The sequence below is a fragment of the Cenococcum geophilum genome (genome assembly GCF_001692895.1).
Source record: "Cenococcum geophilum 1.58 unplaced genomic scaffold K441scaffold_34, whole genome shotgun sequence".
NCBI lineage: Eukaryota > Fungi > Ascomycota > Dothideomycetes > Gloniales > Gloniaceae > Cenococcum > Cenococcum geophilum.
Window position 1 is genome coordinate 30,819 of NW_027137592.1, and position 17,823 is coordinate 48,641.

General features: G+C 39.3%; 1 protein-coding gene across 1 annotated transcript; it reads left to right on the forward strand.

The window, feature by feature from the left end:
- Positions 1-2,993: 2,993 nt before the first annotated feature.
- On the forward strand, positions 2,994-5,023 carry K441DRAFT_688560 (MFS general substrate transporter; the record flags this gene model as incomplete). The annotated part of the gene is made up of 7 exons (XM_067652206.1): positions 2,994-3,014; positions 3,498-3,598; positions 3,653-3,901; positions 3,941-4,310; positions 4,427-4,553; positions 4,593-4,753; positions 4,787-5,023. The coding sequence occupies 7 exons, from the start codon at positions 2,994-2,996 to the stop codon at positions 5,021-5,023; spliced, it is 1,266 nt and encodes a 421-aa protein (XP_067501460.1).
- Positions 5,024-17,823: the final 12,800 nt, after the last annotated feature.

The window sequence follows — 17,823 nt, forward strand, 5'->3', positions numbered from 1 at the left end:
TGCCTATTAAGATTAAAAAAGTATAAAAAATAAGACTCTTTCTAAAACCCGTGCGTGTAATAAGAAGTATATTACTAAAACTAAATATTAGACGTCTTAAGGTGCGTATCTATTTAAAATAAGGGGTTTAAGGGCGGCCTCCTAGGTTTATATGCTAGAGTATTTACTTAAGACATGCTTTTAGAACGGCCATCTATAATAGAACATTTTCCTTATACTAAGCTTCCTTAATAATAGATGGTAATTCTTCTAGGTCTATTAAGCTGATTGCTATAATATAACCTAGTTATAGTATTAGACGTAGATAAATTTCTACCCTACTTGCCCTCGTCTTCCGCTAACCCTTATACCATTTCTTCCTATAATCGCGATTTTGTTTAGGCATTTAATTAGCCTAGGAGTTTATAGGAGTTTACAGGAGTTTGCGGGAGTTTATAGGAGTTAAAAAAAATATAAATTAGCTATGCTCTAATTGGTAACAGGTAGTATATATAGAGGAGTAACGCTAAATACGCCCTAGGGTCCTATATATAAGCAATTTAATTGGCCTAGGAGTTTATAAAAGTTCGTAGAAGTTTAAAGGAGGTTATAGGACTTGGCTAATAACAAAAGTAGATATAATATGGTTGTGGTGTAGATGGTAATAGGAGGAACGGTTTATAAGTGTTATAAATATTTAAATCCAAAATATAGTTAAGGTTTTGCACGATGTATCTTATACCTTTAACTATATTATAATTAGCTTTTATATATATAGAATTAAAGACTATTACCTTAAGATTGAAATATATCGAATAAAGCATTAATAACTATTAGTAGGGCCTTTTATAGAGCCAGTTAAAGTTAAAATACGCAATCTAAAACATTTAAATCTCACTAAAGCAACGCCTATAAGCTCTTAGACGCTTTGTAGAGGATTTTGTTGGGTAATAGGGGTGCGCAGGGGGCTGAAATTAGTACGCTGTTCTAATTGGTCCAGGAGTTAGCAGGAGTTAGCAGGAGTTAGGGCGCTATTCTAATTAGCTCAGGAGTTTGCAGGCGTTTTAGAGGGTCTATGCGTTATCCCGTGTCACGGAATAAATCTTCTGCGGAGCGTCTGATTTATGAGATAAGCTCTGCACCAAGCTCTACAAAAAGCTCTACTAAAGGTTTTGCAACACCTCTACCCACCCAGTGTACTAGCCACATAGTGAAATAGAACACGAAGTGCGCAGGGGGGTCTAAGGGATCTCCCCTTAAAGCTCTACTCGAAGCTCTGCTCAATGCCCTATACGAAGCTCTAAATCTCCACTAACACGCAGCACTAATATACTAGGAAGTCTTATAATCGTCTCTACAAACATCTCTACAAACACCTCTACGACGGCTCTATAATTGCCCATACAATCGTCCGTACAAACGGCTCTACAAACGGCTCTACGAACGTCTGCACAATCACCCGTACGAACGCCTATACAATTAATCGATCGATCGAACACCCATACAATCGATCAATCAAATGTCCCATGCAATTGCCTATACAATCGTCTCTACAAACGTCTCTGCAGTTAATCGCCCGTGCGAACGCCTGCATGTGGCTCTGCACAAGGCTCTGCACGAAGCTCTACCGAAGCTCTACACGAAGCTCTACATGAAGCTCTGCCAAAGTTCTGCACGAAGCTCTACCGAAGCTCTGCACAGAGCTCTGTAAAAGCTCTACCAAACACTCTACCAAAGCCTCTGCAAAAGCCCTGCCCACGCGGTAAATAGAGCACGCAGTCACCAGGGGGGGTCCAAGGGGGTCTCCCCCTTAAGCTCAAAGCTCTACTAACATGCAGCACTAATATACTAGGAAGGCTCTATAATCGTCTACACAAACGGCTCTATAACGGCTCTACAAACGTCTACACAATCGCCCGTACAAACGCCCATATAATTAGTCGATTATCGATCAATTGCCTATATAAATGCCTATACGAACGGCTCTATAAATGGCTCTATGCACGGCTTTACGCACAGCTCTACAAACGTCCATACAATTAATCAATTAATCAATTGCCCATACAAACGCCCGTATAAACGATTAATTAAACGCCTATATAATTGCCTATACAATTGCCTATACAATTGCCTATACAATCGTCTCTATAAATATCTCTACAATTAATCGCCAGAACAAACGGCTGCACGTCTGCACGTCTGCATATCTATACGTGGCTCTGCGCAAGGCTCTACACAAAGCTCCGTACGAGCCTCTACTAAAGCTCTACACAAGGCTCTATTAAAGCTCTGCACAAGTCTCTACACAAGGCTCTGCCTAAAGCTTACCCCTACTGCGAAGCACAACAGAGGCATAGGATTTACGAAACAAATCCATACCTACTAGTATATGTTAATTAAGCTCTATACAATAAGGCTCTAAATTAAAGCTTTGGGTTAATTAATCGGCTTATTAATCATAAACTCGGGTCAAAATTTTCGTTGGGGGATACCAACGATCCGCATGTTACCCTTATCGCCTCTTAAACTTTTATAATAAGTGCTCTTGTGGAAATATAATAATAGACATCTATTACTCGAGTGACCTGCTTAGAACTCTGTTCCTAGCCCTACAATAGTAAGATTGGGCGAACAACGCGCTCAACATAAGGTAGCAGAACTTCGTAGTGACAGTCCTTACCAGCCGCTAAGGGTGCTTCGGTGGTGCATAATAGAGCGCATAATAGTTCTAAGGTTTAATGAATACATGCCGTCAGTTTCTGAGAGAGCTGTAAATGTGTAAAGCGGCCGATTTTTGACGAGTGAGGGGCGGCTACGGCCCCGCGCAGCCGGTAATGCACACCCCCTTATAGGCATTAAGATTATGTACTGTAAACTTGGATAAATTAAGCAATTAGAGGGTTTCTGTTATCTTAGTGCTGCAGGGCTACCTTGCTTAAGCTAAGATTAATTAAGCAAAGCGTATGCCAAGCGCTGTAGGTTGTCTGCAGGGACAAAGTTCACCCTCATGCAAAATGCGGAAGCTGATTGTGCAAGTGAGTGTATCTTTCCATGCTCTCGCTGTATGGACCGCTGCCTAGCTCGGCATAGACACTTGATGGAACCTCCCAAACATAGCGAGCTAGAACTTCTTTCAACAAGCGGTTCATCACTATCTGCTGCGTGCCCAAGTTTCTTTTCCTATGAGCAATGCCTCAAAGGATTTTAGCACAACTTACATTTGCAGGAATCCTAGTTTCGCAAATTAGGGTGGAGCCTTTTGAATGGTCCAGTATACCTGCTCCTTTTCATTTGTTTGTATCGTCCGTCACTGCCCGTTCCGGTCTGTGACCGGAGGTTCGTCAAGATGAAAGACTTAGCAGCGCAGGACCCCTCAATGAACTTGTATTAGATATTAAACAGGAGTAGACTTTCGACGAGAAGAACAGGCCAGGAGAACAGATGCTCAGGGGACGTATAATTATGGCAACAGCACCCCTCAAGTACCAGAACCCGAAGATATCCTCGTGCCCCTAAAGGATGGGGTCAAACTACATCCGCAACCTACGAGCGATCCGCTTGATCCTTTAAACTGGAGTACCGGAAGGAAAAATGGGGTTCTGTCGACAGCAATGGCTCTGTAAGCTCCATAGCAAACCTTGCTTGACCCATCACGCGACATAAACTTACCTAGGCCAGCTATTTATGTTCACCTATATTACCACCACCACCTTCCTTACTTCCCAGAGATTCAAGAACAATACGGTATCAGTGCCGGTGAAGTCAATTGGACCGTCGCCATTCCCGCTCTTGGCCTCACAGTAGGCCCTTTGATATGGTCGTCTCCGTCCGACATATACGGGCGCCGTATAATATTCATAACTGGGACGGTCATCGCCTTCGCCACTATAGTAGGCGCAATCAAAGTGCCTAACTACGGCGGGTACGTAGCGGCACGCTTTTTCTAAGGTTTGGGCGTGAGCCCAGGACCCACAGTAGGCCTAGCTATCATTAGCGACACATTTTATGAACATCGGCGTGGACTGAAGGTGGGCTTGTGGGTATTAGCAATTGATATGGGTCTTCTGGTTGGACTGCTGATCGGAGGATTCCTGGACTTGGTGAATCATTTCTGGATTAGTTGGCTAACGGCTATTCTCTTTGCTGCTATTCTCATCGTAGAAGTATTCTTCCTTCGGGAGACACTTTGCTCACGTAACAGAATGCTCCGGCTATTTCCCTATGCGGACGGCATCATTGCTAGCGCAGCAGATATTGAGAAGACGGCTCGTCGACCAAGCGTCACAACGGAGGTGGCCTTGAAGCGTGTGGAAATGTTCGCATTCATAAACGTAAAGCCCGCCCCAGGCATGCGACATCCAAACCCTGGGACTCTATCCTTCGCTTTATCCAAACTTTTAAATTTCTTACTGTCTTTTTCGCGGTATGGACCTTCTGCTTCGGATAGTATTGGTGGATCCTCTCGATCATCACCTTCATACCCTCCGCCTACACTCAATATTCGCCGCAAATACAAGGCCTGCTATTCATCGGCCTTACCCTAGGGACGTTGTTTTCCGAGTTGTTTTTCTCGAGTCGACTGGCTCATCCTCAAGTTCGCTAAGAAAAACAAGGGAGCAAGGTTATGAGATTATGGCTCACATATCCAGCGGCAACTCTCAGCGCCATTGGCTTGATACTTTGGGGGGTAAGTATTGATAGGGCATACCACTGGATTGTAGGCCAAGTTGCTTTTTCCTCTTTTCTGCCGGAATACAGACGGGAAACAGCAATCGTAAGCTAAATTGTAGACTGCTATCCCTTGCAGTCAATCTCAATGGTCACTTTTTACGCTATCACGTTAAATTTAAGTGCTTTCACTAATCCATTCTTCATTACCCCTAGGGTAAGCTCAAAAGGCTACACATGGGCGTTTGCCGTCAAGGGGATCATTACGTTCAGGTTTTGCGTACCGGCGCTAGTGTGTATTCATCAGTTTAGTCCCAAGTCGAGAGCATGGGCCGGGCTACCCGGATGGGCGAATCCGGAGTATGATTCCATCTAGGGCTGTTGAAAAGAAGAAATTGGATTAGCACAGAGGTGGGGAAATTTTTTATAGATCCTTCGCGGCTGAATCGAGCCTTGACAAAGCGGTCTATTCAGAAGCATTTTCTCTAAAACTTACTTATCTGCTGTTTTTAAGCCTACCGCTACGCGTGGGTCGGATTGACTGTGCCCTTTCAAGAAACTTAAACCTACTAGGAAGCCTTTTAGTAGATCTCCAATGATAAACCGGATTTTGCTAAAGTTACTGAATTCACTGCGATGGATTTGAATGCTTAGCTGTCGCTATACAATCTAACCCAATTAGACCTAGCCCAGGGTTCCAAACGATCGACTCCGCCTGAACCCTTTGAAAACACAGCCACCAAGCTACCACTCCGGCACAGCAGAAGGATTCCACTTAAATACGATCCTGCTAGTGCTACGGTCGCAGGATGCGCCTAAAAATGGCAAGGCTGACTAAATAAGGCTGACCTCGAGATCAGAGCGCCAGACAAATGGCTATGCGCATAAGTATGACGTTTAAACGTGGCGCACCCCAGACAACGGACCGTGAGGGCATTTATATTTAAGAAGAGGACACTTTCTTATTACTAACTAGATCGATTAACTAAATCTCTTAAAATTTTGCGTGACGGGAGTATAAATAATAATAATATTCTCTTTGATTTGAAAATTATACACCTATAATTATAGCAGCAGCACCGCCATATCCTGCGAAAGCTGGCCTCTCTAGGCCACCCTTATATTCTACCATAGGTCCATCGTCCATATAAGCTAACCCTTAGTCCGGCTACCCTAAGCAAGCCGGCCCTATAGTATTTACTAACTAGGGTCCTAAAACCGTCGCAACCTAATTCTATCTATACGCCGAAAGTGGCTTTACAGGCCGCAAAAGCGCAATATTTAAGTTCCCCGATAAACGCACCGACGCCTACTTCGTTGACTACCGCACCGGCTTCGCGGACCTGGTCGTGCGGCGCGGCGGCGCCTCAGGCCCGACCGTTGGTACAATCGTCTTCTACCGGTGGTCCAACTATATCGAGCTAGTCTTTGAGGGCAACCAGCGCGTCGAGATGACGCGCGACGGCTTGTTCACGCGGTAGCATGCCGTCGTGCTACCCTAGGGCCCCGAACTCGCTAGTAGAGCGGAGTAAGTCGCCGTTGGGGTGCACCGACCCATTAAGCAGTTTTTCTGGAAGGGCACGCACGACTACGGCGTATTATTGATGGCGGGCGGGAGTCTAAAGCTTAAGGATACGGCTAGGAACGTGTATGCTGCGTACACGCGGCTAGCGTCTATGTCGAAGGAGGGCCGGCTAAGTGTTCTGATAGATGGGCTGGATTAGCGGTTTGTGGATTAGATTATGGTGAGCTTTATAGCGGTGGCGAAGAAGGAGAGGAGGCAGAGGGGGAATAATGCGGCTACTGCTGGGGCTTCAGCTGGTGCTGCTATTGGAGGCGGTTGCTAAGCTAGGCGCTCGTAGTAGTTTTATAATTGTACGACTAGAGGGAGTTTTGTTTAAGGGGCTTCAGGTCATTTATACCCATCGGTTTGGCCGGTTGTTGATCTCCTTAGGATGTATTATTTTTTAGCCGTTTAGATGTCTATATGCTTTTTGGTTATCTCTTCTTGCTAATTATATTTGTTGATCTAGACATTTACTGTACAGCATTCGGGCCAATCATTATATCTTTCCATTATTTAGGCCAGTTTTAAAGCAATTATGGTTTTATACTCTACATTCTACATCAGTCTTAGAGTCCTGCTAGTTTAGACATTAGCCAACTTTAGGTAAGGTTAGTTAATTCACTTTACCATTAAGCTGAGCGCACGAGACTAGCCAATTTCGGATATATATTATCCTCGCTCGCGTTTTCTCTCTAATAGTTCGGTTCTATCACTTACTTTTATTACCTACTTTGGCTACAACAACCTAACAGCTCGCTGCTGCAGTGGCATTATTTTAGAATAGCTACCTATTTTTTATCTACCGGCTTATTTGTTCTATACTACCTATATAATCTTCATTCCGTTATATGTTATTTATGCCCTAATAGAGGGACCTACTAATAAACTGTATCGGGCTTTGTCTGGAGCGATCTTTTTAGACTAGGTTAAAGTTGGACTAGACTACTAGCAGTGTTGTATAGAAACATTGAAACTGAAACTAACACGCGGTTTTAGTTTCATGGCGTTTCGTATCAGTTTTATGCGAAACGTTTTAATATGTTTTAGGTTTCGCAGGTATACTAATAAGCTTAGGCGAAGCCATTGTTTACTTAATCTGGGGTTTCTATAGCAATAGAGGCCAAGCATAACGCCTCATAGAGGCACTTGCGTAGAGCTTAGGCGTCGTACTATATAAACAGGAGGAGTAATTTATAGTGTTGAGCCTATAGTTAACTATCTTATTTAAGAGGTAGTTTAACTACCTTATTGCCGTCGCCTTCCTCTTCTAATACCTTTAATGCCTTATTTATAAAGCGGCTTTTCGCAAATACGCCACTTAACGGTGCCCTACCTGTTATTTTTAAAATACGGACCTAGCTCTTTAGTGACTCTGCTATCTCCAACATCTTTACTCCAAGCCTTACTCTCTCTAGCGTAATTATATGTTTAGCTCCTGAGAAGACTTGTTCTAGGCCAGCCGATATTAGGGGGATACTAAAGATAGTAATAGCTATTTAGGAAAGGTTAGGATAGGTAAATTACCGTGCAGGTTCCAGCCATTATGTCACGGCACTGACCTAACGCATACTGTTTCATACTGTCTCGTACTATTCCCTACTATTAGCTGGCCCACCACTAGCGACTTGGCGGCCGGCCCTACTATTTATATATAATACCCCCTTTCCACCTTCTTCCCCTCTTCATACTATAACATAGTTATTTAGTCTACTTTATTGCAGCACTGTAACAGTTTATAGTATCTTTAATTTACGCCCCATCGCGATCACTAATTCCCCATACCCTAGCCAATTAACCTCCGCCCTAGAGTAATTGCGACCTACGCGCGCCTCTGCTAAAACTAATACGTCCCTAGTATAGTCCTAGAATAATCCTTAGTTTTTACCTAGTACCTAAATGGGCGATATTAATAACGCCGAAATGGCCAAAACCTAGAACCCCCACGATATTTTTACAGACCTATTTATAGAGATATACCCTAATATTGCGTAAATAATCCGCCGCTCCCTACTATACCCTAAGACCTTTAAGCCTAGTAAAGCTTACCTTACCCTTATTAACTATACTAATAAGTTCCTTAATAACATTAAAGTAGGACTATAGTGTATATATAATATAAATACCGCCAATAAGAAAGCTAACGAAAACCTTAGTACCCTTATCGCTTCCTAGATAGGAACTATTAACTCCTAGGTAGAGACTATTACCATTCTAAAATAATTAACCCCTATAATAACGGTAGTAACCTAGTAGAAAAAATAGAAATCTAAAAACCCGCTAATATTTAGTGGAAAAGGTACCTCGCTAGAATAATAAGCTAATTTTAAAACCTAGTATATTAAGATTAAGGGAGTCTTTAACTAGGACTGGGACTACTTTAATATAGTTTAGTCCCAGATCCTTTATATCTTAGATATATTAGAGAATAAGGCCTATAAGTTTATTAAGTAGGGCCTAAAGCTTATGTATAAGAACCTAAATAACATATTTACATGGAAATGGCCTACTAAGGAAGATATGCTTAAAGACCTTACTGCCTACTATAAGGTCCTTAATATAACCTAGGTTGTAAAGAACAAGCTTAACTATTTCCCCTAAGGCAAGCGTAATTACTAGTCTTAAAAGGGAGAGCTTAATAAGCTAATAGTCTGCGCTAAAAAGACAGATAAATAGAAGGTGGACCTACTTTAAAAGTTTATTTTTCCAAAGATAAAAGAGCTAGTACTTAAACTGGCCTATAAAATTAATAATAGCGACTATATAGGTTAGAGTAAGTAGATAGATATATTTGCTAAGAACCTTATAAACTATACACACTAAGCTAATCTTAAAAAGAACGCTAACCACCACCTACCTGCCCAAGCCCCTACCCCTATATTAACCCCGACCCTAGTAGTAATTAAAAAACCTATAGACTTTAATAAAATCTTAGATACAGAGCGTAAGCGCCGCGTTAATAATAGACTATACCTTACCTATAGCCTGCCTGGCTACTAGAAGGATGCCTATAACCCTACTAAGATAATAAACCTAATCCTAATACTACCCCATTAAATAACGCGAATAAATAACCATAGATGCGGCGACTGTAGAGTCCATTATAAACGCGGCAACCGCGGAGCCTATTATGGCCGCGGTAGATGACCCCCCCCCCTTTAACCTTATAGCTTAGTTACTCTAAACTATGCCCTATATAGGAGCCTAACCCGTTAACAACGCCTAGTATTAGCGACTTTGTGCTAGTAAATATAAATACGGCTACGTCGTTAATAAGGTATTATTTTTCTATACCCCAACTAAAATAGAGATAGATACTGCTAGCTAGATAGATACTAAACCGCCCCGCTAAGACAGCCCTATACCCTAGTTATTAAAAGGTAAACCCTTAGACTAAGTCGCGCCTAAGGGTTTAAACCATATAAGGAGGAAGATAAGAAGATTAGGTCCCTATTACTAGATTAATTAGTCCTTTCTATTAGTAAACTACTACTTAATCTTAGATTAGCAAATAGTAATAAGAAATTAATCCTTGTTTAAACCTAACTCTCCTTATTACGTAACCTATACCCCTAAGTTTATATTAATATAGTAAGCCTAATAGACTCTAGTAGTACTATAATGGCATTTACTAACGCAGAGTCTATTATAAGAAAGTATAATATTATAACTAAGAAGCTGCTAGCACCTAGGCCACTACGCCTCGCAGATAGTATCTAACTTCGCTTATTACGGACTACTTTACTGCCCAAATGTTAATTGGCCTCCATACTAAAGCTATACTCTTTTTTATTACTAAACTCTCGCCCGCTACCCTAATTATTCTAGGTATACCCTAGCTTTAAAAGTACGAGCCCTATCCCAGCTTTAGGAAACTTAAGATCTACTTTAACTTAGACTACTACTCTAGGCACTACCTCTTGTGGGGGATAGCTGACGTTAGTAAGGACGCCCTATATAGATACTTAGCACTACTAAGCCTAGCGCCTAGGACTATATATAAAGCCCTAATAGTAGAAGACGTTCCTAATAAAGGGGAGCCTATACAGCTGTAAAGAAATAAGATAGTGGAAGACTAGACTAACCTAGCACTTAAGACTAAAACGATGGGCTAGCCAGCCCTACCGAGACTAAGGAAGAAGGTCCGCTTTGCGCCGCCACTATTAAAAAACTAACCCTAACCTAGGCACTATTTAAACCCTAGCCGCCTAGCCTAACACCTAGAACTAAGCTATATGCTATATATATATATTACAGCTTACGTTATAGCAAGGACTAGCTATAGAACTACTAAGACCCGGATAATAGAAACCGCGCCACCGTAATGCCTAACCTTATACCTATCTCCCACGCGTACCGTATAGGGCCGCCGCCTTATTTCCGCCCCCCCGGGCTAATTAAGCCGTGCTAGCCTAGCCGTAGCACTAGAGAGCCAGATACGCCCTAACCTAGACGATATTAAATACACCTATGCTATTAATTTTACCCAGTTCTATAAATAAAAAGACGTAAAGGTGATAAGGATCTATATAGCGGAGCTAGTAGAACTAGTTAAACAAGATAAGCACTAACAGCTGCTTAAAAAGCTGCCTATAGGCCTAATAGAAGTACTAAACCTATTAGAAAAGTCTTTCCGCTGGCTAGTAGAAGGCAACTATATAATAAAGGAAGCCTATAAAGCGCTCCCCCCCTATTTTTATAACTTCCTTAAGATAAATCTAAAAACTAAACCTAAGCTTTTACGTCGGAAGATAGTTAATACCGATGTTAAAAAATTCCTAAAAGGCAAACTAGGATTAACCCGCGAAGACATTCTATAATACCTACTAAAGGAGTTTAGTAAATATATTAAGCACTTTCTCCCTAAAAACGTAGATAAGCTACCCCCTTACCGACTATAGGACTATAAAATTAAGATTACCCCCAGAAACTAGGCCCTATACTATAAAAATAGACCACTCTTACCTACTAAACTTAGGTATATAAAGAAGTGGATTAATAAGATACTGGATAAGGGTTTTATCCGCGAATTAACCTTACCAGCTACCGTACCACTTCTCCTCGCTACTAAGCCTGGCGGCGGTATATAAATCTACTATAACTACTAAGGCCTAAATATAGTTACTATTAAGAATTAATACCCACTGCCACTAATTTATAAGACACTTAACGTACTTTATAGCGCCAAGTACTTTACTAAACTTAATATAATTGCTGCGTTTAACTAGATCTGGATTGCGGAGGGCTATAAGTAGCTTATAGCATTTATTACCCGGTTCGGACTCTATAAGATACTAGTTACACTATTTAGCCTCTATAACGCACCCGCTACGTTCTAAAACTATATTAACTATATTCTATATAACGCCCTTAATAACTACTATACTGCCTACCTTAACGATGTCCTTATCTTTTCTAAAACACGCGCTAAGTATACTAAGTATGTAAATAAAGTTATCTAAAAACTCGGTAATGCTAGACTTTAGATTAATATTAATAAGTTTAAGTTTTACTCTACTAAAACAAAATACCTCGGCTTAATTATCTCGACTAATAGCATAACTATAGACCCTAAGAAGATATAGGCCTTATAGGAATGGAAGGACCCGACATTAATTAAAGAACTATAATAATTTCTCGGCTTTGCGAACTTCTACCAACGATTTATCTAAGGCTACTTTGCTATTACTATACCTATAATAAAACTTCTAAAGAAGGATATCGGATGGCTATAGGGACTAAAACAAGCTAAATCGTTTAAGGCCCTTAAGGGAGCCTTTACTTCAGCACTAGTACTAGCATACTATAACTACACGAAGAAAATAGTGGTAGAGATAAACGTATTAAATTAGGCTTTTAGCGGAGTCCTTTCCTAGTATAATAATAACGGAAAATTAAAACTGGTCGCATTCTTCTCCGTAAAGTACTCCGTGCCGGAATATAACTATAAGATCTATAATAAAGAACTCCTAGCTATTATTAAGGCTTTAGAGGAATAGCGTCCTAAGCTATAAGGGACTAAGGAGCTGTTTAAAATTATCACCGACTATAAGAACCTATAGATATTTATAACTACTAAGTAGCTAAACTAGCGCTAAGTCTGGTAGGCAGAGTTCCTTTTATAGTTTAACTTTGTAATTATATATAGACCTAGTAATAAAGCCACGCTCCCTAACGCCCTAAGCTAGCTACTAGGAATAAGGCCTAAGGACGCTAATAATAAACGCCTCCGCTACTAAGCCTAAGTCGTTATACCGCCCTAGAAAGTTAACCCTATAATCTTAGAAGAATTACTATATAAGTCCCATAACTCTAATAACACAAAGTTTATAGCTACTCTAGACCCTAAAATAGCTAAAAAGTTACTAGATAAGTTAATTTAGCTAGGATACTAGGAGAACAAACTCGTAAAAGATATAGTAGCAGCCCTACGTAATCGGAAAGCTTGTTATTAGCTAAAGAAAATTAGGAAATTACTTTATTGCGATAAGTTAGAATATAGTATTATTGACGGACAGATTTACTTCCGCTAATATCTCTTTATCCCTAACGCCCTAGACCTCCGCCTAGAAGTTACCTATCGCTCTTATAGCAGCGGCCCCGCTAGTTACCCTAGCCGGGTTAAGACTCTTAACCTCTTAAACCGAATATACTGGTAGCTAGGAATCTCCCAGTTCACGGCTACCTTTATTAAAAACTATGCCCTATACTTTTGCACTAAGACCCCCTATTCTGTCCTACCCGGTTTCCTAAAGCTACTAGAATTACCTACCCACCCGTAAACCAATATCTTAATTAACTATATTATAACGCTGCTAGTATACTAACGCTACGGTAAGGTATATAAATATATCCTTGTTATTATAGACCGCCTAATTAAAATGTGATACCTTATTCTAGTAATAGGACTCTTAATAGAGGAGTTAATTAATAGCTTTATTAATAACGTATATAAGCTCTATAGTGCACTAAGCACAATTATCTCCAATTACGGTATATAATTTGTTAGCGACTTCTGGTAATAACTAAGTAAACACCTTAAGACAACCTTGCGACTAAGCTTAGCCTAGTACCTAGAAACGGACGGCTAAACCAAAATTATTAACGCCGCCGTAAATAAATACCTTTATACTTTTGTTAGCTTTATATAGGACGACTAGGTTAACTACCTACCGCTTACTAAGTTTGCTATAAATAACTAAGTTAATAAAAGCATAGGCATCTCCCCATTTTTTATAAACTATAGCTTTAACCCTTACCTTGGAATTAAGCCTACTGGCCCCTACTTACTAACACTATTAGTATAAGCAAAGAAGGAGTTCTTCCGCGTAGACTCTATAGCCAACTGCTTTAAGCGGATATTAATATAGCTTAAGGCCCTAGCCTGGATTTTATAGTAACGCTATAAAGATAATACTAATACCCGTAGGGATAAGAGCGCGTTATTCTACGAAGGTGATATAGTTATAGTTAGCTTAGAAAATATAAAGATAAATAGACCTAAGAAGAAATAGGACGATAAATAGGACGGCCTATACCCCGTACTTATAGTATACTAAAGGGTAGTTATAATAAACCTCCTAGACTATATCTAAGTAAATAAATCCTTTTATATATCTAAGGTCCGCCTTTAGGCTGCTAAAGAGATCCCTAGCTAAGTAAATATTAATATTATAGAGCGCTATAATATATAAGGACGAGTAGCAGAGAGAGATAATAACGGTAATATAGAAGACAAATAGGAGTTTAAGAAAATCCTTAATATATATAATAAAGACCCCTAGGGCCTAACTTATAAGATTAAATAGAAATATTATAAGGATATAACCTAGCAGCTAAAGGAAGACCTAAAGGGTTATAAATAAGCTGTATAGCGCTTTTATAAGTAACACCCTAAGAAGCTAAGACCCCTAAACTGGGTACAAGATAAAGAAAAGTTACGCTAAGGTTACGGCCGACTACCGCATTAAAATTTGTGGTGGTTAAGATGTTATAGAACTTTAACCGGCGGTTAAAGTTATCTAATTAGCCAAATTCTTGCCAAGAAACGCTATACGGACCGATTTAGGTAGCGGTGTGGAGTTCTGCCGACCTTACTTACTAAACTAACTAATTAGGATTTTCTATGCCCGGCATAAAAAATCGCTATTAGCTTAGTTAAGGGCGGTAAACGGAACTAATATCTTTGCGGTAGAAAATAGGCAACCCCGTATACTACCTATTTTTAAGTTATTTATTTAGTTTAGGGACCAAACCGTCTAGGGGAGAGGAGTACTGTTACGGCACTAACCTAACGCATACTGTTTTATACTATCTCGTACTATTCCCTACTATTAGCTGGCCCACTACTAGCGACTTAGCGGCCGGCCCTACTATTTATATATAATACCCCCTTTCCACCTTCTTCCCCTCTTTATACTATAACGTAGTTATTTAGTCTACTTCATTGCAGCACTATAACACATTAGTTAAGAGGTAATTAATTGCTAATAGAGGTTTGTACGCTTTATAAATATTAGCTAGAGTAATAAGCAATTATTAGAGTTATACCTTAATAAAGTCATCGAATTTATTAACGGTTGTTATTAAAACAGTTATTTCAGTAATAAAGCGTGTAATTAGATCTTTAATTAAGTCAAGATCTACTGGTTATACGCTCTCTGGCTTAAAATAGTCCCTCCATAGGTTTCGAACCTTAGTAATAGTAGGCTTAATCCACTTTTACTACTCCTTGCCTAACTATACCTTCCTAAGGTATACTTCGCGTAGTTAGGGGTAAAGAAGAGCTACTGCCGCGTAAACGGGTGTATTATTAGTGAACTTATAGTACTTATTAAACTTATACTAAGCTGCCATTAACCTTATAGTCATTTAAGCGTTACCCTTAAACCTCTTCTATATTTAGGTAAAGTAGCAGATAAGAAATTCTATGTTATTAAAGGTTATATAAAGCGTAGCGGTATACCCTTCTATGTTCTTTATATAGGTCTTAAGAGGTTAAAGGATTTCTCTAATGTCTTTAAGCTCTTGCTAGTCGTCTCTTATAAGAACATTATTACTAAGCTCCTACTAGTAATCTTCCGTCTAGGATATAAATTCCTTACGCTTCTATAAAGCGATAGTAACCTTATCTAGCTAGGAGTTCCACCGCGTATTATTATCTATAGGAATTACTCAGCCAACTGCCGTAAGGAAGGCTTGAAATCGACTGGGAGAAGAGCAAAAGAAGATGTTATAGTTGTAGAGTTTACTAAGACTGCCATGCTTATGAAACTCTTTAGCAATATCTTCTTTACTTTATAATCCTTAACCTTAAAGCTCGTCTTAGAGTTTAGCAATATCCCAAATAGCTATCTTAATTGCCTTATCCTCGTCCTATTATTCTTCTCCTTGCTTTACTATAGATCTAAAAAGAAATACTTAAGCAATACAATTAAGATTATAGCTAAAGCAATGTACTTAATAAAGGACTGGGTTAAAGTTCTTAATCTCCTCTGCAATATAGCGTAGTATAACATCGTTTAAACCATGATTATTTAATATAAAGAAGCCGAGTTTATCTTCTAGACTAGCCTCTCTTATAACTTAAAGAAAGACCTCTACCTACTCCTTACCACTATAAGCTCCCTTAAATTCTTTAAGTAATAATAAGGCAGTCTCTGTATAGCGAGTCTCTGCATTTACCTAATATACTATAATTGCCTGGAACCCTATATTTGCTAGCAATATCTATATATCAATTAAAAAGTAGACTAAGGAAAGGGAGTTCTTAAGCTTTTTAATAAGCTCTTCGCGGTGGAGGATATAGGTTGATTCGATGAGGTTTAAAACATCTTTTCGCGCGAGTTTAAGAGTCTCTTTAGCCATATAGTTGACTAATAGAATAACAGCCCAAAATTCAGGCCAATTAAGTAGTGAGAAAGGTAGGTTTTAGATAGTAATAAGTCGTGTATAGGCTTCCTTAAATTCAGGTACTTTAATAGCTACTTAAAGGGTCTTTTCTTCATCTAGGTCTCGCTACTCTTATAAAGTCATTTTCCTGCTAAAGACGTCTACTATTATGTTGTTAAAAGCTCTCTTTATTAGACCTAGGGGCGTAGAGCTAACACTTATACTGTAGCTTTTAAGGTATATACGGAATCTTTTAGCATTTAGAGTGCCCTTATAGCTACTGCAATGCTTATAATAGTATATCTAATAGCAAAACCTATCCCTTACTTTCTTAAAACCATTTGCTTTATAAGTATAAGACCATAGCTCCTTATTTGCCTTTACCCTCTCTCGGCATAAGATTTCGTCGCTGTCAGTAGTGCTAGCTTGGGATACTAGGCAAGAGTTGTCGTCTTCGTCTTATATATACTTCGTAAAATCCAAAACAGTAGAGACATTATCTTAAAAAGCCATAGTAGAGGTAGAAGGGTATTAGGATAGAAGGTTTAGAAAAGGGAAACTAGGAGTATAGGTATCATAGGGGTATACACCTAGGTATAAGGGGAAGGTTATTATATTAATTAATCTATCTTTTCTATCTATTGTTAGGGGTAGCATATAGACATATCGCGAGGGCCGCTAAGGCGCTAGTAGTAAGCAAGCTAATGGCGATTTTCTATCCCGGGGATGGAAAATCCTAATTGGCTGAATTCAGGGTTGGCAGAATATGGCAGAATTTAGCAGCGTAAGCATGGGTAGTAAACATATAATTCCCTTATTCCGACAAGGAGGGAAACCACAAGGGAAACCTTATTTCGTTAGCTAAACCTATAAAACACTAAAACAGTTAAAATATACCAGGTTTGTTTTATATGAAACGCGTATAGTTAAAACGTTTTAGTACCGTATAAAACGTATTAAAACCGGTACGTTTCTATACAACCCTAACTGCTAGCCTTAATAGGTAAGCGTTAGCCCTATTTAGGAATGAGCTAAACTATAAGGGATTTAAAGTTAAGCCTACTTACTAATAATATGTTTATAGATGCAGTGTATAAAGGCCATAATCTGCAGAAATTAAATTAGGAGGCGCAAATATGTTAATTAATCTTAGGATCGCAATAGTAGGGGCTAAAAGCCATTAATAATATAAATGTTAACTATATCGTAGCCTTGCAAATACACCATTATCTATAGCCACGCGGCATTTAGCTAAAATATTAAGGCTTTAGCTTATACACAAAGCTCAATCCTAGACTAACTTAAGTTATTATAGTTTCTCAGATATACTTTCAGACTAAAAGCAATTGCGTGCTATTAGCTAGTCAACCCCTAGATAACGGATCTTAACCGCCTATATAACGACCAATATTGGTATCTTAGGGATAATTAGGCGCAGACTAAAGGTAAGTACTTAAGTTATAATAAGAGCGATAGGGCTATAATTAAAGAATATAATGGAGTGGTTGAATTTTTCGGCAAGTATTAAGTAATTTAGTTAATCGTCCCCTATTTATACTATTATCCTTAGGGAATCTTTAGTTATAAATTATATTTATATCTTAATCGTTAACTAACTCCTTATCTTTATAGGTTTATAAAATAGTCTATAGGACGATCCCTAGCTAAAGCTTATAAATATTAGTGTGTTAGGCTTTTATATATTAACTATATAACTGCAG